This window comes from Euphorbia lathyris, chromosome 10 (genome assembly GCF_963576675.1).
Source record: "Euphorbia lathyris chromosome 10, ddEupLath1.1, whole genome shotgun sequence".
NCBI classification, from domain to species: domain Eukaryota; kingdom Viridiplantae; phylum Streptophyta; class Magnoliopsida; order Malpighiales; family Euphorbiaceae; genus Euphorbia; species Euphorbia lathyris.
This window is the reverse complement of record NC_088919.1, coordinates 45826206-45851669: the sequence shown is the minus strand read 5'-3', so window position 1 is coordinate 45851669 and position 25464 is coordinate 45826206. Positions and strand designations below refer to the sequence as shown.

General features: G+C 37.4%; 2 protein-coding genes across 11 annotated transcripts; one reads left to right on the top strand and one right to left on the bottom strand.

The window, feature by feature from the left end:
* Positions 1-2260: 2260 nt before the first annotated feature.
* On the top strand, positions 2261-7802 carry LOC136209230 (protein IQ-DOMAIN 2-like). Its single transcript, XM_066000649.1, has 6 exons — positions 2261-2421; positions 2757-2861; positions 4189-4533; positions 4866-5087; positions 6158-6277; positions 6573-7802. Exons 2-6 carry the CDS (start codon positions 2787-2789, stop codon positions 7281-7283), a joined length of 1473 nt encoding a protein of 490 aa, XP_065856721.1. The 5' UTR covers positions 2261-2421; positions 2757-2786; the 3' UTR covers positions 7284-7802.
* Positions 7803-19607: 11805 nt separating this feature from the next.
* Positions 19608-25223, bottom strand: LOC136208363 (probable LRR receptor-like serine/threonine-protein kinase At1g67720). 10 transcript variants are annotated; one of them, XR_010677096.1, is made up of 14 exons: positions 25025-25223; positions 24232-24679; positions 23937-24069; positions 23631-23832; positions 23282-23491; positions 23118-23157; positions 22368-22445; positions 22073-22205; positions 21767-21968; positions 21047-21275; positions 20741-20783; positions 20592-20620; positions 20428-20500; positions 19608-20311 (listed from the first exon to the last, which is right to left on the bottom strand). XR_010677096.1 is itself a non-coding variant. In XM_065999208.1 (14 exons), exons 12-14 carry the CDS (start codon positions 20763-20765, stop codon positions 19756-19758), a joined length of 774 nt encoding a protein of 257 aa, XP_065855280.1. In that variant the 5' UTR covers positions 20766-20783; positions 21047-21275; positions 21767-21968; positions 22073-22205; positions 22368-22445; positions 22849-22940; positions 23118-23157; positions 23282-23491; positions 23631-23832; positions 23937-24069; positions 24232-24679; positions 25025-25223; the 3' UTR covers positions 19608-19755. The 10 variants fall into 10 exon arrangements, 8 of the variants coding, with proteins under 8 accessions (XP_065855280.1, XP_065855282.1, XP_065855286.1 ...); XM_065999208.1 differs by adding an exon at positions 22849-22940 and having other exon boundaries at positions 20428-20620; XR_010677095.1 differs by having other exon boundaries at positions 20592-20783.
* Between the last annotated feature and the right edge of the window lie 241 nt (positions 25224-25464).

Sequence of the window (25464 nt, the reverse complement as noted above, 5' to 3'; positions counted from 1 at the left end):
CGAATGTGAAAATATTAAGAGGATTCTTCAGCAGTATGAGAGAGCATCCGGCCAGCGAATTAATTTCGATAAGACCGAAATGTGTTTCAGCTCTGAGGTGGAAGAAGACAAACGAAGAGCTCTAACTGAATGCCTGGGGGTCGGGGAGGTCCAACACTTCACAAAGTATCTGGGCATCCCTGCAGTGATTGGGAAATCAAAAAAAGCAATTTTTGGATCACTTAAAGAGAGAATATGGAAAAAGGTGTGCGGGTGGCAAGAGAGATGGCTATCAAGGGGAGGAAAAGAAGTACTTATTAAATCCATAGCTCAAGCAATACCGCAATACATAATGAGTTGTTTTCTCCTTCCGCAAACTTTTTGCTCCGAGATTCAGCAAATCCTTGCTCGATTTTGGTGGAATGGCAATTCTGAATGTCGAAAAATCCACTGGGCTCGTTGGAACAAACTTTGCATTGCAAAAAAGGAAGGAGGACTCGGATTCCGCAACCTTTACGCTTTTAATATGGCTCTCTTGGCGAAACAAATTTGGCGTATTATCCAAAATCCGACATCCCTCTGTGCACAGGTATTCAAGGCCAAGTACTTTCCTAGAGGTGAGCTTCTTTCAGCTAAGATTGGCTATGCACCAAGCTTTGTGTGGAGAAGTCTAATTCAGGTACGCCATATCATTGAGGAAGGAAGCTGTTGGAGGGTTGGAAATGGTCAATCAATCGAATTACAGAATCATAAATGGCTACCAGATGTCCCGTGCAACAGGCCCCTACAGATGTTACATGAGCCTCCTACTAAATGGGTGTCAAGTCTGATCGATGAGGATACATTCACATGGAAGACAGAATTAATTCAACAGTGCTTTGATTCAGACACGGCAGCAGCTATCCTTCGTCTCCCACTGAGCCAACGACGTGTAGCTGATAAAATCTTCTGGAGAAAATCGAAATGGGGGGATTACACAGTGAAAACTGGATACGAGGTTGCTTCGGCATTCTTTCCAGATTTGGGGGGGAGAGCCTCATCTTCTAATTCCACGATTTCCATATGGAAAGACTTGTGGAAACTCCAACTACCTCCCAAGATTATTCATACAATCTGGTGTGTCTTAAATAATGCTCTTCCATGCGCTGAGGCTCTAATTAAAAGAAAAATGAAAGTGAACCCTTGGTGTCAATTATGTGAAAGAGCTCCAGAAACATTATTACATGTATTCAGGGATTGTATCATCTCCAAAGGATACTGGAAGAGCTCAAACTCCCCGCTCAAAGCCTATAAAATTGGGGGAATTTCGACACTTGACTGGATCTCCAATATAGCAGCACAAGCTACGAAGAAGGAGCTAACAGAGGTATGTGGCTTAATTTGGATTCTGTGGTTCGAACGTAACCGTGTTGTTCACGGGGACAAGCCTCTAGGCATTGTCAGAGCGATGAGCTGTGTTCAGGATGCTATAGCAGGTGCAGACAGGAAAAAGGCAAACAGGATCCAAGGTAATGTAAAAGCGCAACAACAGCTGCAGGAACAAATCAAATGGCAGCCCCCTCCTCCTGGGATGCTGAAAATAAATTGTGATGCAGCTTTTGATTCAAATAGCAATCGCAGTGCCTTCGGTTTTCTAATTCGTGATAATATGGGTACGATCCAGCAGGCTGGTGGTGGCTCGCTTGGGCAGTCCCTGAATGTCCTTCACGCTGAACTACAAGCGATTGCAAGGAGTCTTGTCGCAACACGACAAGCCGGCCTGTCTCGAGTGATTCTCGCCTCAGACTCTTTAGATGCCATAAAGATGATCACTGGGAAGATCGAGTGTACCAACTGGATAGAAACGGTGGTGGAAGACATAAAGCAAGCTGCTAATGAATTTGAGTCAATAGTGTGGCTCCACGAAAGAAGGAGGGCAAATAATCCAGCCCATGTTCTTGCAAGTAATCAAAAGATTTTGTCATGGGAAGACTTCCCTAGTTTTTTTCATTCTGTTGTTTTAAATGATGTAAGCAACTTAATTATCCACTGAAATGTATCCTTTTAATAATAAAAAAAAAATATATATATATATATATATATATATTATTTTTATTAACCAATAGTAAAATATATATATATATTTTTTTTGATTCATTGGTAGAATGTACCGAAAACAAAAGAAAAGAAAAGGAGAGGTGAAATTACAGATAAGTGGAGGTGGGACCCACACTGGGGCTGTCTTTCATTGCCCTCTTCAAGGTAGAAAGAAAAAGGGTAGTGTAGGGTCACTACTTAGCTGGTTCATCTTCATATTCTATTCTCTCTTCATTATTGATTTCTTTCTCTGTAAATATCTCTTCAAAAAAACCTGAACATCTCTTCTTCTTCATCTTCAACTTTTCTGCTCTTTTTGTTTTCCTGGAGAAACAAGGAAAAACGAAGCAATTTGAGATCTGCCTGGTACTTTTCTCTTTTCTTCTAGTTCATGGACCCCGATTTCAGAAATTACAACTTTATTTCTTTCCATTTTAATAATTTGTTTCTTTTTCATTTATGGAATTCTACGAGTTTAGTCAAACTGGATTATTGCTTAATTAAGCATTGCTAGCAATTTAGCTGTTTGTCGGTGGCTTCTTTTTTTTACTGTTTGGTTGCCGAGAAATGTGTAGAGATTTGATTTAATATATTTCCATTTTATAGCATCTGAAAATGGTGATTATATAGTTGACTACTAAATTCTGCTTCCGTAGCTTAATTTACATTATCTGTAATTGATTGATTTAAATCTTGAAAAGGTTTGAGCTCTGGAATGATAAGATTCGAAGATGGGCAGAAAAGGAAATTGGTTTTCTAGTGTAAGGAAAGCTCTCAGCCCTGATTCAAAGGAGAAGAGAGATCAGGTATTTTCAACTTTCAGTTTTCAGTTTCCGGGACCGATAAGGTACAAATTTAGCTGTACGGTTTTGGTTAGCAATTTCGTGCTGCATTAACGGTAGATCCAATAGAAGCTCATTTCTCGCTAATTTGATTCCATGTCTGCTGCACCACTGAGCTTAGGTGGCGCAATATAGAATCAAATTAATGGAATTTTGTTGCGGTTAATGGAATCTGAAATTGCTTATCTACAAAATGTTAGTGCTACTAACATTATAAGATTTATGTGGAGTCTAAAGATCCAACTGAAATCTGTTTCTCGTTCATTTAGTTCCATGTTTGCATCACCTAACCGGTTTTTGGAGGAGAACCGATTTAGACTATACATATATGAAGTATTCATACTCCGTCGAGCTTAGGTGGCGCAGGTATGGAATTGACAGAAATTAGGCTTTTATTGCCGTTAATGGAGTATGAAATTGTTCCATGTTAATGGAGTATGAAATTGTTCCATCTACAAAATATCGCTACTAGTATTTCACTTTTTTATACATTGGAGTCTAACTAAAGATACAAATTTAGTCGTATAGGTATCGGGAGAGAACAGATTTAGTCCTATAGTTATCGGGAGTGAACAGATTTAGACTATAAGCATGTGCAGTATTCATACTCAATGGAGCTTAGGTGGTGCATCCAAGCCAAGCTTTGGCCTGTGCAGGTTCGGTTTGTCAGAAAATTGACAAGTCCGAGTCCGAGCTCGAACTTAACATTTTATTAGTGAGCTGCTTCCGAGCTTGTTAACGAGCCCGGTACACTTGTTAATTCAGTTCATGAACTTCAACCGCGAACAATTCATTAATTATATTGATTTGAAATTTTTTTTTGACAAAAAACTATATAGTTTTGAAACCTATAAAACTAAATTTTACACAAAACTACTTTATTTTTATTTTACATTTCCTGTATAGAAATATTATTATTAAAAAGATAAGCGAACCAAGCTTGCTCACAGATGTGTTCATGAACAATATAATCGACTTTGCTTGTGAGCTTGTTCATTAACCTATAATCGAGCCTTCTTGCTAGCTTTTGAGCCGAGTTTCGCCGTGCTCAAGCTCGACTATTTACCGAGCCGCTCATGAGCGGCTCAGCTCATTACAGCCCTAGTGGTGCAAATGTGGAACAAAATTAATGGAAAATAGGCTTTTGTTGCCGTTAATGGAGATCTGAAATTGTTCGATCTATAAAACTTTAGTGCTCACTTTACACGGTTTTAGGGTTTTATATGTGGAGTCTAAATCAGTAATTTTTTTTATATTCTGTTTGTTCATAATTTTTGTTATCATGTTACAGAAATCAAATTCGTCGAAGAAGAAATGGTTTGGGAAGCAAAATCGGCCGGATTCAGATTCCAGGTCTTTAGAAAATGCGGTGGCGTCTTCTCTATCGCCGCCGCCAATTCCTCGTCCACCGCCTCAGCCGGAAGAGGTGAAAACAATTGACACGGCTAGTGAACAGAACAACATTTATGGCTACTCTGTTCCAGTTCCAGTTCCCGTTGCTGATGAATCTGATCATCCGCTGCCTGTGGAGAATACTATGGAGGCTGTTCGACCGGTGAAGGTGAATAAGTTTGCTGGAAAATCAAGAGAAGAAGCGGCTGCAATCAAGATTCAAACAGCATTCCGAGGATACATGGTATTGCTTTTATCCTTTCCTTGATCAGCATCTATCTAAAACCTTTAATTATTATTATTATTTTAAATACATTTATTTAATTAATGGAATAAGATAATCAAAAGAAATATTACACCCCTAACGTCATAAATAGTACTCCCTCCATTTTATATAGTTGGCAGATGTCAATTGTGTCATGTTAATATTTCAATGAGATTTTGTATGCAAATTGATTGAAATAACTTTATGAAAATTAAATATGAATTTCAATGATTTTATTGAAAGAAAATAATGAATCAACAACTTTCATCTTAATTCTAAGAATGCTAATGTTGTGAATTTTTTGAGTTTAGGCAAAAAGGGCATTGCGAGCTTTAAGAGGGCTTATGAGGCTGAAATCACTAATGGAAGGGCCAACTGTAAAACGACAAGCCGTACATACACTTCGGTGCATGCAGACTCTAGCCAGAGTTCAATCTCAAGTTCACCTCAGGAGGGTCAGAATGGCTGAAGAGAACCAGGCACTCCAAAGACAGCTCCTACAGAAACATGCACAAGAGCTTCAGATGATGCGGGTATGTTCCGTTCCCTCTTTTTCTCGAGACTTTCTACAGTAGTTTGGGATCAACTGAGCCTGGACTAATCATGAGTTGACACGGCAGTAGTGAGGCTAATGTGTCACCTGAGACTTTCTATGTTGGTTCCGGATCAACTAATCATGAGGTGACACGTAAGTAGTGATGCTGATGTGTCACCTGAGACATCCTACGATGGTTCGGGACCAACTAACTAATCCTGGACTAATCTTGAGGTGACACGTCAACAGTGATGCTGATGTGTCACCTGGGACTTTCTACGGTGGTTTGGGACCAACTAATCCTAGACTAATAGTGAGGTGACAAGTCAGCAGTGATGCTGATGTGTCCCTTCCTGAATGGTCCAGGACCAGTTAGTCCAAACCATTGTAAAAAAAAAAAATCGTTATGATTCCTAAACTTTATTTCGTGACTTTAAAATCTTTGAACTTTACATTATTTAATATTAAAGTCCAAATCAAAGAAAATCTGTTAATAAGTAAACGAAATGATGATATGAAAAATAGGTATTTGGTCATCATTTTATTAATGTCACGAAATGAAATTTATGGGACATTTATATTAATAGCATTATTGTTCAGGGGCCATGGATATATTTTACTTTTCTTGATATACCGTCCAAGTGAAACATTTCTTGATTGACTATCAAAGTTATTAGTGCTATTTTTAGGTAGGGTAGATTTTACAGTACGCTTGGCGCATCCATAGACCACTTCGTCTTTCTTTTTTCGGTTACCAATCATTTCTCATGAAGTGGTATGCATTCCTTTTTCTTATTGGTTGTTTGCAATGTGCCAAATGTACTGTAAAATTTCTCCATTTTGAGAGTACACTGAGAAAATGGTGAGGACCGTCAATTTCTGATATGACAACACGATTTATAAAAATAACCCGCCTGATATGATTCATTTGACACAATTATCGCTTTTGTTGCATTTACATCATTATATAATATGTAAATACATAGATCACTTAACATAATTATGACACGGCAACCCGTTTTGACACGCCTGCTTCTTAGAATGATAATGAATTTTTGTTTGTAACAGATGGGAGAGGAATGGGATGATAGCCTACAGTCAAAGGAAAAAATTGAAGCTAACCTATTGAACAAGTATGAGGCAACTATGAGAAGAGAAAGAGCACTTGCTTATGCATTCTCCCACCAGGTAATCAATATCTCCACTTATGTTAACTCGAGGCGAGTTACACTGAGTCGAAAAAAAGTCACGTGACAAGAGTTAGCATGCGCATTAGACGCGACGTTTTCTTTGGTAACTCGGTGTAACTTGTCCCACAATTTGTTCAAAAATACAAGTTTACAAGTACTTTTTTTTTGTATAAAATGTCCCCGCGTTGTCTTTGTAACAAAAATTCAGATCGAAAATCTGTCAGTAATCACCGACAGATTCTGATTTGTCAGTATTTAATTAGTTAGTAAAAATTGAACTTTCTCATATACAGCAAACCTTGAAGAACTCTTCAAAATCTGCAAATCCTATATTTATGACTTCCGGCAATCCGTCTTGGGGTTGGAGCTGGTTAGAACGTTGGATGGCAGCGCATCCATGGGAAAACCGGAACATGACAGAAAAAGAACTCAGCAATAACGAACACTCATCCGTAAAAAGTGCAAGCCGGAGCATCTCCGTAGGAGGAGAAATCAGCAAGTCGTACGCACGTTTCCAGCTCAATTCCGATAAAATATCACCAGTAGACGGCGAAAAGGGAAAGCAAAACATGAGCCCTCGTTCCCCTTTAACCCCAGGGAAACCGCCTGCTGCTAGAAAATTGAAATCAGCAAGTCCCAGAAGCAGCTTTGGAGGCCTGGAGGATGATTCCGGAAGCATTGCTAGTATGCAGTCAGATCGATATCGACGATATAGTATTGGTTCCGGAACACCGATGAGAGACGACGTGGAGAGTTTAGGCAGCTCTTCAACAGTTCCAAGTTATATGATACCTACCGAGTCTGCAAGAGCTAAGTTAAGGGGTCAGAGTCCATTAGGGGCAGATAAAATTGGGACACCAGAGAAGGAAAAAGGACCCTCTGGGCCGCCAAAGAAACGGCTTTCTTACCCTCCGTCACCAGCAAGGCCGAGGCGGCAACCGGTTCCAAGAAAGGTGGAAGTGAATCTGAATACAGTAAGTGTTGCGGCTAATGGGGAGGCATAAAAGAAGTAAAAGCCGGTGATGAAAGAATTTAGGGATCAGTCTCGAATACCTCTAACGAATTTGGACCAGTTCCGTTGTATCCGTAACATTTTTAGGGTGTAATTTTACTCTTGACGTTTCTTTTTTAGTTCAATTTTGCTTCTTTGTTTCCTGAGTAATTTTGTCGGTAAATTTATGATCGAATCAAAATTTATCGGTAATTTTTCTCGGTATTTACTAAAGAAGAGCAAAATTGAGTTAGATATAAACGATGAGAGTGAAATTACAGTTTTAAAAACGTTAGGGATATAATTGAGTCCGCACGGTTTGTTCATTTGGCTAAGTGTTGGATTTGGATGTGGATTAAGGATCACAGGCATTGCTTTATTATTTGTTCTTTTATATGTATTTGTTTATATATAATATATATATATATATTGTATTATTCATTTATTTGAGACCTTAAATATTTGTATTATGAAGAAATAATCCCCAAATTGACTTCAAGTATCTTGTTAATGTCATTGAATTGACTTGTGATTGGTTGATGTTTTTTCTTTGTAGTTTTGTTAAAGATAAAATTGCATCCATTTTCACTAAAATTAGTAAACTTTATATATAATTGTAATAAGATATTTTGGTCAATTTATATATAATTTTGTTTGGAAGTAAAGAACGATATGCCCAATAATCGGAGAATTTTTACAACGTAAATTAAGCAACCAATCGGTAGTAGAAAAGGATGAAAAATTGCTAGCCTTGGAATGGGCATGTTGTGCAATGACATGTACAGCCCTGTTTGCTAACCGGGAGGAAACACACTTTAAAATCGTATCTGCTGCTTAATAGAGCCTTACCATCTTGAATATCAGTTAAAAGGCCAGAAAGTGATAACCGCCTAAGGCCCCTGCATGAATGAACAATTGCCCCAAAACCTTCATCCAGTGGTTGCATGGTCACAGCGTCTTAAGTCTTAAATTATAGAACTACGTGACTTTGATTCTCAATTTAAAAATATTGAAATGCGTAGGCAGGACCGGTCCTGAGATTTTAGAGGCTCGGAGGTGAATTACCAAATGAGGCCCTAATAAATAAGTGGAAATAAAAAAAAAAATAACTAGAAAATTAAATTGTATAAAAGAAGATTATTTAAAAATGATATTTTTCTTGTTACATTTAACAAAATATCTAATAAAAACATTTTATATTGCTTTAAGTACCCTATTTCTTATACAAAATGATGTTTATGAGCATTTCTAGAAGTAAATTTCTTAAATTTAATAAATTATGAAACAGTTCTAATAGATTTTATGCTCTTTACGATACAAAGCATGATAACAAAAAAATAAAAACCCAAATTTGAAAATCACATCATTTAATGAGGTTTAGCGCCTAAGTTCTTGAAATTGGAAGATTTTGATACGTTTTTCCCAAATTGCTTTTGAAGACTGAGTAAATCAGAATCTGATAGAGTTTCTCAAAGACAACAAAAAAGGCTATTAGTAATTAGAAGTTTCATACTGAGGTGATTAGAAAACAAATTTGAGTATATAGCTGGTGAATTGAGAAGATGAACTGACGATGTAGGATAAAATTACTATTTAATATTCTTTGGGATTGGAGTGTGATTAAAAAAGAGAGAAATAAATTATAAATTTTTGTTGGGATTGATAGGTGGGAAAGATAATTACAGAAATACTTTGAGATAAATTAGGGAATTGATGCCCAAAGTTTTTATTACGAAATTTGGAAAGAATCTGAGATAAATTAGGGAATTTAGAAAAACTATTTAATAACTGATGGCAATGCTTTTTATTTGGAAAAACTAATTTGGAAAGAATATAATGAGAACGTTTTTAATCAACTATAAATTTTTTGAATTTAATCAAGTATAGTTTAATAGGTACTAATACATTACTATAATTGGGGCCCTTCTCATCATTGAGCCGTGGGCAGGCCCCCCTTCTGTCCATGCTCAGGGACGGGCCTGTGCGTAGGAAGTTTGATAATAAATTATTATCAAGTCCAAACCGAATAGATAAAAAAGTATGAATATAATTGTGTTTTAACTATTAGATGTATGTAACCCCTCCCCGTCATAATTTATGCCTTTTAGAGTCGGGTGTTACAAGAAGTGTCATTTCCCAGGTCCATTCCTAGGTAAATCTGGGTTTCTTTTCTGCTGTTTTTTCTTTCCATTTTTTTTTGTTTTTTTTTGTTTGCTGTTGTAATTTCAATAAAAAACAATTGTTTTGTCGTTATGCTTTTATTACAACAATTTCATTTTTTTTCGCGATAAAAATCTATTTTGAAAAGAAAACTGTCATTTCTTTCGGGTTAAATGCCCCCATCGGATACTAAATTTACATAATTATTTCAAAATGTTTCTATTTTAAAAAGAAAGTTTTGTCATTTTTTCGGGTTAAATGCCCAATCGGTTACTAAATTTACATGATTATTTCAAAATGTTCACTTAATTTAACTTTCTTTCAATAAAGTTATTAAATTTTGAATTTTATCTCAATTAGGTAATAATTTTAATGATTAAAAAGAATCTGAATGATGACATGGTGACACATAAACATAAGTCAATTGAGATCTCTGATCATCACGACACATGGAATCAGCATATGCACCAGATGACAACCACATGTCGATTAATTTTATAAAAAAACAAAACTTAAATTTTTTTCATAAAAATAACCATGTGGCTGTCTCGTGTCATTTCGGTCAGAAATTTAAGTTGACGATGCCATAGGTTTGTGTATAACCTTTGGCAACTAACCTGGCCTTGTACCTTTCTACTGTTCCATCTGATTTGTATTTCACTGTAAATACCCACTTACATCCCATAGTCTGTTTTCCTTCAGGCAGATTCGACATCTCCCAAGTAGCATTTTTCTGAAGAGCTGTCATCTCTTCTTCCATCGCTGCCTTCCATTTTGGGTCAGCTAAGGCTTCCTGAAAATTATTAGGTATTGAATCCGAAGATAACTGGAGAGCAAAGGTTAGATTTGCTTGAGATAGGCGATGATATGATACAAAGTTGGATATTGGATAGGCAATATTAGAAGAGTTAAAGAACCCAAACCTATCTGGTTCTTTTCGCTCACGAGTAGGATATCTTTTAACCTGATCATTATTAGAAGAAGGAATCGGAACAACAGATTGATCCAAACAAGAGTTTTGGTTTTCAGGGAACTGGAGATTTACCTCAGAGTCAATCTTTGAAGAGTCATCCGATGGCATGGTATTATCATTGAGAGGAGGATCTGTCCCATTTCTACGAGAATACTTTTGTTGAAATAGCCTAGCTGATCTCTCTCCCTCAGATTCAGTCACATTGTCATCACCATTTTGTTCATTATACTGCCAAAACCTCTTTTCTGCTAACCATAAATGTTCCTCTTCCTTACTATTAATCTCCCCCTGAAGAGGAATAAGTGACACATCCCTAGAAAAGTATGACTCTTTTTCACTAAACTCTACATCCATGGAAACGTAGTATTTGTTTGTAGGTGGATGAAAGCATTTATATCCCTTTTGAGTGTTGGAATAGCCTAAAAAAACACATTTGAGTGCCCGTGGATCAAGTTTATCACGATGTGTGGAGTGAACATGAACATAACAGACACAACCAAAGATTTTAGGACAAATATTTAAACAAGCTGGTATAGAGTGAAATCTAGAGAGCATCCTCAAAGGAGTTTGGAAGTCAAGACGACGAGAAGGCATGCGATTAAGAAGGAAAACAGCAGTCATGACAGCATCAGCCCAAAAGGTTTTTGGAACATGCATAGTGAAACACAAGGCTCTTGCTATTTCAGGTACCGATCTGATCACTCTCCCCTTGTTTTGCGTTGCTCCTCCGGCACTCCTAGATGCTCAAGGTTCAGATTTCTCACCATGTGGACCACTCACCCTACAATTTGGGAGGTAATTTCCAAACATTGTACTGACTCACATTTGTCTCTCCCTCCTGCTCAATTGCTTCTTCATAAGTTGCGGTCACTTCGGCCTGTGTTACGCGAATGGAATAAATTGGTGTTTGGGAGATTAGAAAACAACATTGCGGCTGCTTTGTCTGATCTTGATCGGGCCCAAAGGGATATATCGGCTGATGGGCCTTCTTTTGAGCGACAGCTGAGAGAGTCTATGGCTCAGCAGGAGCTTGATCTTCAATTGCAGCGTCAGGAAATGCTCCTCCGGGACAAGAGCCGCAACAAATGGCTTGCAGTTGGAGATAGAAATTCAGAATTCTTTCACATAGCTGCTAAAATCCGGAAGGTACAGACTAACCTCTCTTCTTTGATTATTGACGGGCAGCCCTCATCGGATGAGGAGAGAATCTCGCAACATATTATTGATTAGTATACCGATTTATTCAATGGATCTTCTGCACAGTTTGAGCAGGATCAAATTAATGATGTGGTTCCTAGCTTAGTTTCGGCTATTGATAACGAAATGTTAGTCGCAACCCCGGGAAGGGAGGAAATACGGAAAGCCATTTTTAGTCTAAACAGAGACAGCGCTCCAGGGCCTGACGGGTTTGGTGGTCTCTTCTATTAGCACTTCTGGCCCATCGTCGGTCATGATGTCTGTAACATGGTAACCAGTTTATTTAATACTGGGTACATTCTCCCAGGCTTGAATTCTAGCCTTATAACGCTACTGCCAAAGACCAATGGGGTGAATCAAATTTCTCAATTTCGTCCCATTGCCATGAGTAATTTTAATTACAAAATTATTTCCAAAATTCTGGCTGACCGTCTTGCACTCGTTGCTGCTAGGATTATTTCTCCTAATCAATTCGACTTTGTACAAGGGCGTAGCATTCATCAATGCATTGCATCTGCTTCTAAGGGAGTTAATCTTCTTGCCAAAAAATGCTATGGGGGTAACATGGCTTTGAAAATCGACATTAAGAAAGCATTCGACCCTCTGGATTGGGGTTTCCTGCTCTCAGTTATGGATTCTTTCGGTTTCTCTTCTCAATTTCAGAATTGGATTTCGGCTATTCTCTCCTCGTCCAGAATTTCAATCATGATAAATGGTTCTGCAAAGGGTTTTTTCAGTTGTTCTCGTGGGGTCCATCAGGAGGATCCCCTATCGCCTATTTTATTCGGCATCGCTGAAGATGTTTTTAGTAGATGGCTCTCCAAGATGGTGTATAACGGGATTTTCGTGCCAATGGCTTATTCTGGTCAGGTTAGCTTTCCATCGCACTTGCTCTACGCTGATGATATTCTTCTCTTTGGGAAAGCTTCCAAACGGAATTTGCGAGCAATCCGTGATATTTTTCAGTTATACAACCAGTTTTCGGGTCAAGTGGTTAGCTGGGAGAAATCTTCTATTTTCTTTAAGTGCCTCTGTCACTCGTCGCAGGGCTACGGTTCTGTCTACTATTATGGGAATTCATGTGGCTGCCCCGCCATTTATATACCTTGGGATCCCACTTTTTGTCGGGGCGCCGCGGCGCCATTTTCTGAAGCCTCTTGCAGACAAGTTCATGGAAAAATTCAATAATTGGAAAGGCACTTCTCTTTCCTTTGCTGGAAGGTTAACATTGATCAAATCGGCCTTATCAGGAGCTCTAATCCATTCGTTTTTACTGTATCGATGGCCGGCGTCTCTTCTACATACCGTAAACAAGGCAATTAGAAATTTCCTCTGGACTGGTTGTCGGGACACGTGAAAGTTAGTCACTATCTCTTGGGCGTCTTGTTGTAAAAGTGTGAGAGCTGGTGGCCTTGGCTTAAAAAATTTTGTTATTTTTGACCAAGCCTTGATGGGGAAATTCTGTTGGGAACTTTTGCAAGGCAGCTCTTTGGTTGTGGACTTACTAAGGCACCGTTTGTTGACGGCTTCGGGGCAGCCTAAGACTCGAATCTCTAACTCTTCCATCTGGGTATCTTATCGGCCAACTTATTCGACTATCAGGCAAAATTGCACTTAGTGGATTGGCGGCCATTCAAACCTCAATTTCTGGACTGACAGCTGGATTTCTCCCTCTGTGGCTGATCAATTAGAGATTTCTCCCCGGGTTCAAAATGGTCTGTTTAATTGTGTGGAAGAATTTCTTGTAGGGAATGACTGGCACAATCTGCACCGGCTTCCGGTTAACATCCAGAATACCATATACATAATTTCGAGGGGGCTTGATGACTCGGATTTTTGTGTTTGGATGCCTTCTGACACAGGGCAGCTCTCTGTTAAAGCTCTCTACAGCCATTTAACGCCTCAGGCTGCGACGGTTGACTGGGGAAAATTTCTTTGGGCAGCTTTCATCCCGCCTAGCCGTTCGGCCGCCTGTTGGAAGCTGCTGCATCAGCGTATTGCTACACAAGCATCTTTGCAGGTTCGGGGATTTCAGTTTGCTTCTCGCTGCGAGCTCTGTAATTCTGATATTGAATCTGCTGAACATCTCTTCTTATTTTGTGATGTGGCTGCAAAACTTTGGGAGAGTATCGGGTATGTATTTGGCTTGGCCATTACTCATACTGCCCCTTTCTCTACTTTCTTTTTTGATCTGCAGCATCGCTGCCTCCCCCGGCTGGTTTGGAAATCTCGCAACCGTGCCGTGTTTGACGGAGAGCTCCCTTCAATCTTATTCTTTTTTTAATATATCGGGGGTGTTCTGTTTCTTCGGGCGGGGGTGCCAACCTAGTTGGGATGTCCGTCAGTAGTTTTCGATCACTACCCTGCTTTTATCCAAAAAAAAATAGCTATAAGGAGATCTGTATCCGCCAAGTGAACATGAGGAAGTTTCTTGAAACGGATCCATCCAGGGTCTCTAAACCGTTATCAAGGAGAAACCTCCGACATTAATGATACTAACAACTCCATTAATACTTAAACCATTGAGTATAACTAAAGTAACATCAAAACTCACATTCAAGGACAATAAATGGAATTAATGCGATTGTTACAGAATGGAATATAAATACTCCAGCTTCTTGGGATCAAAGGTACATACACATTATTCTAACCTTACTTTGTGCTTACTGTTATTCTCTCTAGAATTATTACTAAGGTGTTGTTTGATAAAACTCAAAATTAAGTGCTGAAAAAATAAGGATTAAATTTTAAGTACTGAATATTATAAGTGCTGAAAATATTAAATTAGTACTCAGCGGTAGTATAGGAGTGAGTAGAGGTATAGAGGAAGGTACTCTTGTTATACTCAGCTTCTATCTGTAAAAGGTTTCTTGCTCTACCTTTAAAGAGCTCAGTAGAGAATTCGAAAAGCTCGGAACGAGTTCCGGGGACTGGACGTAGGCGGAGAGGCCGAACCAGGATAAGTCTGCTGAGTAACATCTTTCTAACCCTTAAACTCCTTTAATATATATTGCTTGCTATAAAACTGACTAAGTAAAGAACTCACGCTGAGTTAAGTTTACTAAGAGGCTGAGTTCAGGAATAGACTCTAAGTGCTATTTCCTGACTCAAGTGAAGAAGCAGACTTAGTCACAAGTTGACTAAGCTTGTGTCTTGAATCTACTTAGTGACGCTGTGTAAACCTTTTCATAAGAAAAGAAGTCAGCCTCAACGGACAAATTTTTAAATAGTTCCTATCCCCCCCTTGGAAATAACTTGTCACGTTATAAGGGACCAACAAGCCCTTCTCCGGGTCAGACCCTTAAGTACGCAGGGCGTGTTTTCTTCCACACGGAGCGTGCCCAATCCAAGCCCTGCGTATGTGACCTTCCGGACCTTCTCCGGATCAATCTCAAATACACGCAGAGCGTGCCCAAGTACACGCAGAGCGTGTCTGAGCTGCTGTGTTGTATTGTTTTGGCCTCTTTACTCGCTTATTGCTCGTGCTTGGTTCTTCCTCCGACTTCCCTCGTCCGGACCCGATCCTAGGGAAAGATGCCCCGCATCATTAGAACAATTATATATAATTATCATTAAAAAAATAATGAATTCTTTTAAATCAAATATTTATTAGGGTAAACTCCTCTTCCCTACATATATATATTATATTTTGTGAACTCTTGTTTTTGGGGGGAGAAAGAGAGCCGCAAACCATATTGATATCCTGAAAAAAAGATTCATTGTTTTTAGATAGGGAAGTATATATCAATTCAAGATAGATCAGATCATCGTGGCTTGTCAATTTAGTGTTATCTTTCGGAATTGAGGTAAGTGGTTAATTATATATGTAGCTCTTTGTTTGCTTGTTTGTATGTTTATTGTAATTGATTGACATGCTTGTAATGAATGTGAGTAGTTAATTAAATATATGGTAACTCTGATTGTGTGATTGTTGTTATACCGACTAATTGAGATAAATTGTGTAATTGGTTTGATCTATACGTTTGACATGTCTATACGATATGTTAATCATGATCATGTTGGTAGGAAAATATTTGAGGATGACATTGACGATGATGGCATGAGAATGAGAAATATACATATGGTAAATGTAAATTGGATTCTAGAAAACGTCAAAGATATGAGAATAAAAGCTTAAACTAGGATAGTATATTCAATGGTTGCAATTGAAATGAGAAAAAGGAATATTATGATCACGTGAAATATAAACACCGGGTATTTGTTACGACAGGGTGTTAAGGTACCGGGTATTTGTTACGATAGGGTACCTAGAAGACGGGATACCGGGTATTTGTTACGACAGGGTATCTCAGGATATGATTTTATTGGCCAAGCAACCATTGGGTATTACTAGACTAGAGTAAGTAGGGTCTTTGAATAAATTAATAATAATATTTATTTATTTGATGTTTTGCTTGATAACTAATAATTATTAAATGCATGTAAACTGAATTGTATGCGTGTGTGGTTGTGCTATGTATTTAATTGGCTATCTTACTGGGCCTCCCAACCTCACCCCCTCTGCATCAGTTTTCTTATCAGGTTAATGTTATGAAATGTCTAGCGATGCTCATATGGATCGACCAGTATGTGGAGTCGCCAGTCTTTAAGTGTTTGCTTTTATTTCATAAATGATGTTATTGGGTTTGTGCGTATCAATTTGATGATACGTTCAATAAAATTTTATTATTGTCTATATATTTATGGTTTGTAAAAATGGGTGTTACATGTTAAGGTTAACTTTCATAGTTTTTTCTAAAATGTTAATTTTTATTTTTTGAAAGAGAAGTATGTTTAAAATATATTTTATTTTGTTTAGCTATTTAATTCTTATCTCTCAATTAGGAAAAAAAACTAAATCTAGTATTTTTTTTTTTGAAACAAAATCTAGTACTAATGAGAAAAAATATATACATAGGAAATATTTAGTCCAATTAAAAAGTAATATAATTTTCACATTTTTATTTTTATTAGTCCAATTAAAATGTAATATAATTATCCAAAATTACAAACCATTTATTATTTTTCGTTCTCGTATTCCTGGAAACTTTTTAGTTAGGGAAGGTAAAACTATTGATATTCGAGAGGTTTTTACTGAAGAGTTTGGATAGTGTTGAGGTGGAGTCGGATGCACTGTCAATGGTGGAGATATTCATAAGAATACTTTCATTCTTCTTATGGTTCAATTATAGACGATTATAAAAGTCTTATTTCTAGTATCAATGACATTTCTGTCAGATTTATAGTTCATTCTGCGAATGAGGTGGTTCATGTTTTATCTAGGTTTTTCCATTTCTTGTCAGAACTTGTGGAGTGAGGTACTGTCCCACCAGATTTTATTTTACATTTCTTATATGTTGATTCAGTTTAATGAAACTTATTTTTCTTAAAAAAATAATAATAATATTTACTAAGGTACCGACAAGAGAGAATATATATTTTGTACATATTAATAAGATCCTATTTATTTATCGCAAATTTTTTGATAGAAATTTTTTGTGTTCAAAAATAAAATATTTTCTGATTTTTGACTGCAACACTAGAAAACGAGAATAAGTGATGGGTGACTATTGTTTTCAAAATGTATGAAAGAATAGTGTAAGATTTAAAAGTTTAGGAAAATATTTTACTCTTTTTAATAGGATATAAAACATTTTTTTCACTCAAAAAAGCAGAAAATCAGAAAAATATTTTTCTACATAATATTTTCTAGCAAATAAACAGAACCTAAAATATCATTACGTTTTGAAGTTTAATGGTCACACCGTAATGGGTATGAATGTAATTTACCGGTGCTTTATATATGGAAGTGTACGAGAGAATCTAGATGGCAATTCTGGTAAAGTAAAAAAAAAAAAAAGTGAAAAAGTAGTAGAAATAAAATAGTGAAATTGGTGGTGATGTTGTATGTTAATGTTAAATCTATTCTATATTGCACTGTCACTTCTTAAGGACAACTCTGTCCTTTTTTTCATCTTCATCTCATAATTTGGTGGATGGGAATTATATTTAAATGGGAAAATTACAAAACTAGGTCAAATGGAAGGCCCATTTACATATTTAACCCATTTACTCAACCTATTACATATCTAGACTCATTTTGTGTGACTTTCCCGTAATACCCCTACCCTTCCCACTTCCCCTCACTCTATCGGTTTCTCTCCCCTGTTCTCCTTGGTGCACGAAAACGGTTTGGCTCCTCCATTAATGATTTGAAGACTTTTGATCTTCCTATTTGCCTTTAAATTGCATGAAATCTGCACCATGTTTCCAAATCACAATGAAGTTCTCTTTTCATCTCTTGATTCTGCAACTTCCTCACCCTAGAAAACGAAGCCATGGTTCTTCATCTTCCTGTTCGTTAATTGGTTTCTTTCTTCTTGTTACCATTCCAGAAATGGTTATTCTACGTTATTTCCGTCGTTCTTCCCAGTTTATCATACTGTTAGGAGCGAAAAATGTAAGTATCTGCTGTTTTTCCTGCGTTTTCCATGAATTCACTTCGCGTAGTCGATGAATTCGCGGAGATCTGCGAAGAGAACGAGCCTGAAACTTGATGATCTACTTCGCGAATCGATGAATTCGCGACGTTCTGCGAAGAGAAAGAGTCTGAAACGTATGGATCTACCTCGCGAATCTATTAGTTCGCGAAGTCTGCGAATAGATCCTTACGTTTCAGACCTCGCAGACTTCGCGAAAGCATCGATATGCGACGTAGATAGTCACATTTCAGACCTCGCAGACTTCGCGAAAGAATCGTTATGCGAAGTAAAATCACCTCTTCCCATGCACATTTACATTCGCATGCTTCCCTAATTTTCATTTCGCGAATCCAAAATCGTCCTTTTTCATAACTAACACGGTTAATTTTTTCTGTAGATGGTTGAATACGTAACATCCCTTTCAAGAAGGCGGCGTACTGGGCTGCAGGGAAGATGATTTTCCTTCCTGTATAGGGATGAACTTCCCCAAGATTGACACATTCACTCCTGAAATGATTCGTTAGGAGAGATTGTGTCAATCTCGGGGTGCACCATGGGACACGTCCATCCTATGGTGCCAATCTTCAAAGTGGACCTAACTTAATCCGGTGCCAATTTTAAAGCGGATGAGTAATCTTCGTTTCAAAATTGGTACCAGATTAGTTATTGTGGCAATCTTGTTGTAAATTTTGATAATGTTATGATTTGAATGTTGTTATTGTGGCAATCTTTTTGTAAATTTTGATAATGTTATGATTTGAATGTTATAATCCGTTGTTGTTTGCCCTTTTTTGTTATATACTACTTCGCGAATTAGCTTCAAAACACATCCAGGCTTCGCATATGCGAACTAAATTCATCAAGCAAACCCAAACATTTACTTCGCAGACTTCGCATAGTATGGAATATGCGAAGTCAGACGGGATGGGGCGAGCCGCGCGTAAATATTGGGGGTATTTTTAGAAAGTCACACAAAATGAGTCTAGATATGTAATAGGTTGAGTAAATGGGTTAAATATGTAAATGGGCCTCCCATTTGACCTAGTTTTGTAATTTTCCCTATTTAAATTTGCCTTGTAAAGCCTAGAGAGTTAATGTGATGGGTAATTGTAATTTTCTATTTCGAGGTCGTTAATGGTCATTTTTATAGTGTTAACTGAAAACCAAAGTCCCCATTAGGACAAAAAAAAAACAGACATGTAATCGATAAAAAGTGTAACTAGATGAGTTTTTTTTTTTTGGAATTTACACTATTCATAAATACTAGAAAACAAATCAACATTCTTAAAGAACTAACATAAAAAAAAAAATAACTAAAGGCTAACTGAAAGTCTCGTAATCTAACTTCAAACAAACTAGAACTAACTAAAGAAGTAATTGCTAAAAGTCATATGAATAAAACAAAACTTTTAGTAGGATTGTCATAACAATCTTAAAATTCAACTCTTCATGCAAAAGGGTTTTTCCTCTCTTATACAAAGGTACACGAAGAAGAAAGAGAAAGCAGCTCTAAGCGTTTATAATCGCGATACACAAGTGATAATTAGATGTAGTTTAGGTTTTTTTTTGTCAAATTTTATAATTGAACCATAGGTTTTAAAAGATTTAAAAAACCCCTAAACTTTTACATATTTTCACCATTAGTCGAGTCCCCGACGTGTCCCCCCGAGTCCCTACCATGTCACTGTCGAGTCCCATCTGTGTCCCATCCGTGTCCCGTGTCCCACCGAGTCCCCGACGAGTCCCCGAGTCCGACACGGCCACGACGATCCCGGGGAAGAGTCTGTGCAGCTAAGATCAGAAGTCTTCCCAAATCTAAAAGACAATACAAATGGGAGGGATACATTGGGATATCCTGGTTGATAGAGCCGATATTTTCCTAGAGCATTTTTTTGGATATTAACAATAGGTATGCTCATATCAGAGTGACCAGGGAGAATAAGCCTGAATTTCCTGGACTCAGAAGGACGAAGATCTTCGATTTCTGCATAGTATGTTGCAGCCCAACCATAACCTGGAAAACCATCTAAGTTCAACCGATATGTTAATGATCCGTTCATACCAACTACAGCAGTTTGCATCACTTTCTCTGGAGGCCTTTCGTGCGTGTTGACATCAATAGGCATGTCATTTGAAACTCTCTCAGTACCCTCAGCAACATCAACAAGGTAATTTGCTTTCTTCACAGAATCAGATTCCCATATTCGATCGAACAGATCATCAGGATACCTGAATAATAGCAAAACTTTACATAAGATTTAAGAATGATTGATCAAATTGCACCAGCTAAATGTTGAGCTACAAGATAAACCAAATTGCATCTTCCGGATATTTTTTGTGCATACCTAACTGGATCTTCACTCTCCGCACCAAAATTGATTCTCGTGGAGAGACTAAGATAGTACTGGTTTTCATAATCTGTATAATACATTGAACCATTAAATTGGCGAAGTTCAAGAGTAGATATGAATGGCTGCCCTGTTGTAGCATTGGATAAACACACACTCACACTCGGACTTGAAGCACGAAAAATCAACTCTGCAGATTCTATGGTGTTTGCATCAGAAATAGGGACTCCATTTCATAGTAGTAATAATAGCAGAAACAGAAGAAGAAGAAGAGGAAGAGGAAGAGGAAGAGGGAGAGAGAGACTTTAACCTTCATTGGAGTACTGATCTGCCATGATATCTCAGCAGCAACTCTACAACAAAAGCAGAACACATAAATTGCTTCCTGAAATCTGGAAAGAATTTAATTTCTCAAACACTAACATTAGGGCAAGAAATGTGCTTGACCATAATTATTAATAAGGGAAAATGCAATTAATTTCTGATTCTGATGGCCTCAGCTTCTGCAGCTGATGCCTTAACCAAATACTCCACACCTTTGCTTATTCTCCTATATGTAGTGCTACTATTTAACAATATTCTACTTGCATTACCAATAGACCACTTTCTATCTTACCGAGGTCCAGGGAGTATGGAATTTTCAGTGCTTAAGTTGGTGTGCATGTTCCCATTTACAGGAGGTGCAACTCAATTACCAAGCACAACAGCACCATTGGGTGCTGCTCCAGGCATTGTTTCCACTCCCAGCTAACCTCCCTGGAAGCATATTAGAAGCAGGGCTGCAGCAGCTGCATGAGAAGCTGCAGTTGTTGTTTCAGCAACAAGTAAATCATCAAGTAAGACCTCTGCAAAAAGAAATAGCACTCCATTATCTTACAATACCATAGATGGTGAAATGGTTAGATATGATAACACCAACCAGAAACACTCCAATATAGAACAATAAAGGATTACTCCAACTGACATTGGATGTATAGAGAAAATTGTTATTGATAACAAAATACATCTTTACCAACAGTGACAACCTCAGGGAAAAGACCATGAATAAAATCGTTATACAGCATCAAATAAATCACGGCATCTACACCTGTTGCAAGAGGCCGCTCCTAAGACTCGAACCCGTGACCTTTGGTCACACGACAACAACGTTTTATCACTGCGCCAAGGCTCACCCTCTATGATATCAATGATGTAATGAATAAAAAAATTCATTCATACGAGATTACGCAATTAAACTACTAGACAGAGAACATGTATCTAATTATGAAATTAAAAAGACTACCAACTCAGCATGAAACTGAAATAGACCAATAAGTAAACAAGTTCACAATCTTACACGGTAATCATGGGCATTAGAGCATATATTGCAGGACAAACTCTCGATGCATATCGTGGGGGAGGTGTCTTTTCTTCAGCAATACCATGACTTCTAACGAGTTCAAAGTACTCACGTGAACAAACAAACACAGGAGCTGCCAAAGCCAGAGTGAAAACCAATCCTCCATCCAGCACAACACCTCCAACCGAAATTCCAATACCTAGCACAAATTTCTCAATTGACTTCCATACAAATTTATTGCACCACGAATAACAAATGAATTAAATCCTTTCAAACCAGGAGCAGGGTCACCAGTTACCATACTTTCATTAATGTAACTTGACCCAAACACAGCCACACCATCAGCAGGAACTTTAGCACCAGGAAGAACTTTTAAATGTCACCAGTTTGAATTAGTAAGGCATCTATATATCTTTTTCCTCGATACACTTACCACCTAGAAAACCAATAAAATCATTTTTTTAATACGGACTAGTGTCGTGGTTTTTATGAAGATTTGCACAAATTATGGTCTATTTTTTGCACTGTTCATGTTCACATATAAGAGCTCAATCTCAACTACACTTGTAAACCTGAAACTGAAAGAGGAGAAAAATACCTTTATCTTTGACAATTAGCAGTGCTGTTGCTGGTGCTAGTTCTAGCTTCTTGTGGAAACCAAAGAGTCACACCGTATCTGCAATTTCCCAAATAATAGATGGAGGAATTAAAAATCACAAAAGCAGGCTAACATAATATAGTACAACCTCATGATTTAAGTCAGCAAGATCTAGTAAAAAAAAAGAATCGCAAGAACAATACCGTCCACTACGATCTAGTTATAAAACACAAGTGACAACACCAAGAAAGGCTAAATATTTCATCTGACCTATTTTTATTTTTCAAATTGATAATTTGGACATTCCTAAGCTATAGCTATCTATATACTAATATATACATAGCATTTGCTCATATCATAGTTTATCATACAACTGGAAGTAACAAAACGTTTTGAATTTATCAATCTTGTTTATACAATGACAGTTTAATAAGGAATTGACTATTAGTTATGAACTACACATGATTACCTAGTAACTTACATTAGTACCACATATAGTTACTAATCCCTTCTTATACCATGCAGCCTTCTGGTTAAAAGACATTGCTGAAGTTCTCACATTTGCCAGAATCACTGAATGATGTTTCGTAAAAACAGCAATCATTAGTATAACATGCGTCCTATAACTTATCTACCAGCATCTGAAGTTTATGGAGCATCCAACATGAAGATCTAGTATTAAGTCATAAAAAAGGCCATATGAATTTCTTGGAATTGATTTTCCAACAAGCACGCAGAAAGGTTGCTTACTCTTTGAAAAGCATCAGCATTTCTCATACATATCCAAGCCCTGAATTATGAGTGAGAGAAAGCATGTGTGAGAAAGGAAGTTCTCAGATAAAGCATTTACTCATAAAGTTCAGCTTTGGCTTGCTTCAGTAGTAGATCTAAAGGTAAATAAAGAATATACTCACTGCTCTATGATGCAGCCTAACTCCAGGTGGAACAATGCTATTTGATCCAGTGGAATTAGGCTTGATCAAAGAAGATATATGTTTGCCACTAGGGGTAGCCTCCGCACCACAATCCTTGTCCGCCAGCTCAACTTTTCCATCAACTTGACGTGCCTTAGCAGCAGCTACAGTTGGCCTCAGCTTCTGCAACTGATGCCTTAAACTATGTATCTGGAAAGAATTCATTCATATGAGATTACGCAATTAAACTACTAGACAGAGAACATGTATCTAATTATGAAATTAAAAAGACTACCAACTCAGCATGAAACTGAAATAGCCAAATAAGTAAACAAGTTCACAATCTTACACGGTAATCATGGGCATTAGAGCATATATTGTAGCACAAACTCTCGATGCATATCGTGGGGGAGGTGTCTTTTCTTCAGCAATACCATGACTTCTAACAAGTTCAAAGTACTCAAGTGAACAAACAAACACAGGAGCTGCCAAAGCCAGAGTGAAAACCCATCCTCCATCCAGCACAACACCTCCGACCGAAATTCCAATACCTAGCACAAATTTCTCAATTGACTTGCATACAAATTTATTGCACCACGAATAAAAAACGAATTAAATTTCTTCAAACTAGGAGCAGGGTCACAAGTTACCATACTTTCATTAATGTAACTTGACCCGAACACAGCCACACCATCAGCAGGAACTTTAGCACCAGGAAGGACTTTTAAATGTCACCAGTTTGAATTAGTAAGGCATCTATATATCTTTTTCCTCGATACACTTACCACCTAGAAAACCAACAAAATCATTTTTTTAATACGGACTAGTGTCGTGGTTTTTATGAAGATTTGCACAAATTATGGTCTATTTTTTGCACTATTCATGTTCACATATTAGAGCTCAATCTCAATTACACTTGTAAACCTGAAATTGAAAGAGAAGAAAAATACCTTTATCTTTGACAATTAGCAGTGCTGTTGCTGGTGCTGGTGCCAGTTCTAGCTTCTTGATGGTCTCCAACAAAAATACATTTTTTCCTTTTGCAAGACACTCTAAATACTTTCGCAACAGTACAAATGTTATAAGCATGGAACTTGTTTCAAAGTATGTTGGAGACCATAATCCAATTGCTGACCATATACATATAGCAGTGCACAAACCGAGTAAAAGTATGAAGCTGAAGTCCCAAGAGCAACTAAAACATCCATGTTCGTTGAACCGTTTCTAAGGGCCTTGCCAGCTGCTATATAAAAGCGCTTCCCAATAACAAATTGCACAACTCTCACCAATGCCCACTTCAACCAATTACCCATAAGAAAGGGTCCACATCGTCAAAGTATCAAGGAATACAGAAGTGGAACGTGAGGACATACATCTCGGATGGGAAAAAACAGGAATCTGAATCCAATGCATGAAAAAGCAAATAGTCAGTAGAATAATAAAGAAGCAAAACATGCTCCAGATCCTTCCTGTATACACTACAAACTAAGAAAACAACATATGTTTTCGATTGACATGCTCTAATAGTTAATTTGTCTCTTTACAAGAAATTTTTGTGAATATTTTAAAAAGGTATAAATGCAGAGAGATATAGAGAAGCTGTGTAAAAAACAAGAAGCACATGAAGAAGCAGATAAAACACATCCACAAGAAGAAAAAACACATATCTTTGAGTAAAATTGTAGATATTAACATCTAAATAAACATAAATAAAATATAACAGGCTACATAAGATAATTTTACCTCTGCTCCTAGTTGATGAGTCTGCCTTTGAGGAAGGGTGTAAATCTGGGTTTGAGATTTCGGTAGCAAAAATACAATGGCAATGCCCAACCAACAATAATACAAACATCAGTAAGTAAATCAGTAGAAAATAATTAGGTGGAATTAATGTTCTATTAACCTTTGAAGAATATTTATACACATTACAGAATCCTATATGAAGTAGAAGTGTTATACAGAACAGATTCCTATATGTGGTAGGATAGCTATACAAGAGACTAAATAGGAAAAGGAACCAAGCAAGACTTCTAACACTAACTAACAACTTATATGTCAACACTCCCCCTCAAGTTGGTGCATAGATATTACACATGCCCAACTTGGATAATGTTTCGTAGAACTGACCATTTGAGACGGCGTGAGTCATTATATCTGCTAGCTGGTCTGAACTTTTCCTGTGT

What these genes read in the sequence shown, in the direction of transcription:
- LOC136209230 (XM_066000649.1), top strand. Translation starts at nt 2,787, where the DNA reads ATGGGCAGAAAAGGAAATTGGTTTTCTAGTGTAAGGAAAGCTCTCAGC. An exon ending in CAAAGGAGAAGAGAGATCAG is followed by an intron (nt 2,862 to 4,188) that starts GTATTTTCAACT and finishes ATCATGTTACAG; the next exon opens with AAATCAAATTCGTCGAAGAA. An exon ending in AAGAGCTTCAGATGATGCGG is followed by an intron (nt 5,088 to 6,157) that starts GTATGTTCCGTT and finishes TGTTTGTAACAG; the next exon opens with ATGGGAGAGGAATGGGATGA.
- LOC136208363 (XM_065999208.1), bottom strand. Translation starts at nt 20,765, where the DNA reads ATGGCAGATCAGTACTCCAATGAAG. An exon ending in AGATCAGTACTCCAATGAAG is followed by an intron (nt 20,621 to 20,740) that starts GTTAAAGTCTCT and finishes TAGAATCTGCAG; the next exon opens with AGTTGATTTTTCGTGCTTCA. An exon ending in GAGAGTGAAGATCCAGTTAG is followed by an intron (nt 20,312 to 20,427) that starts GTATGCACAAAA and finishes GCTATTATTCAG; the next exon opens with GTATCCTGATGATCTGTTCG.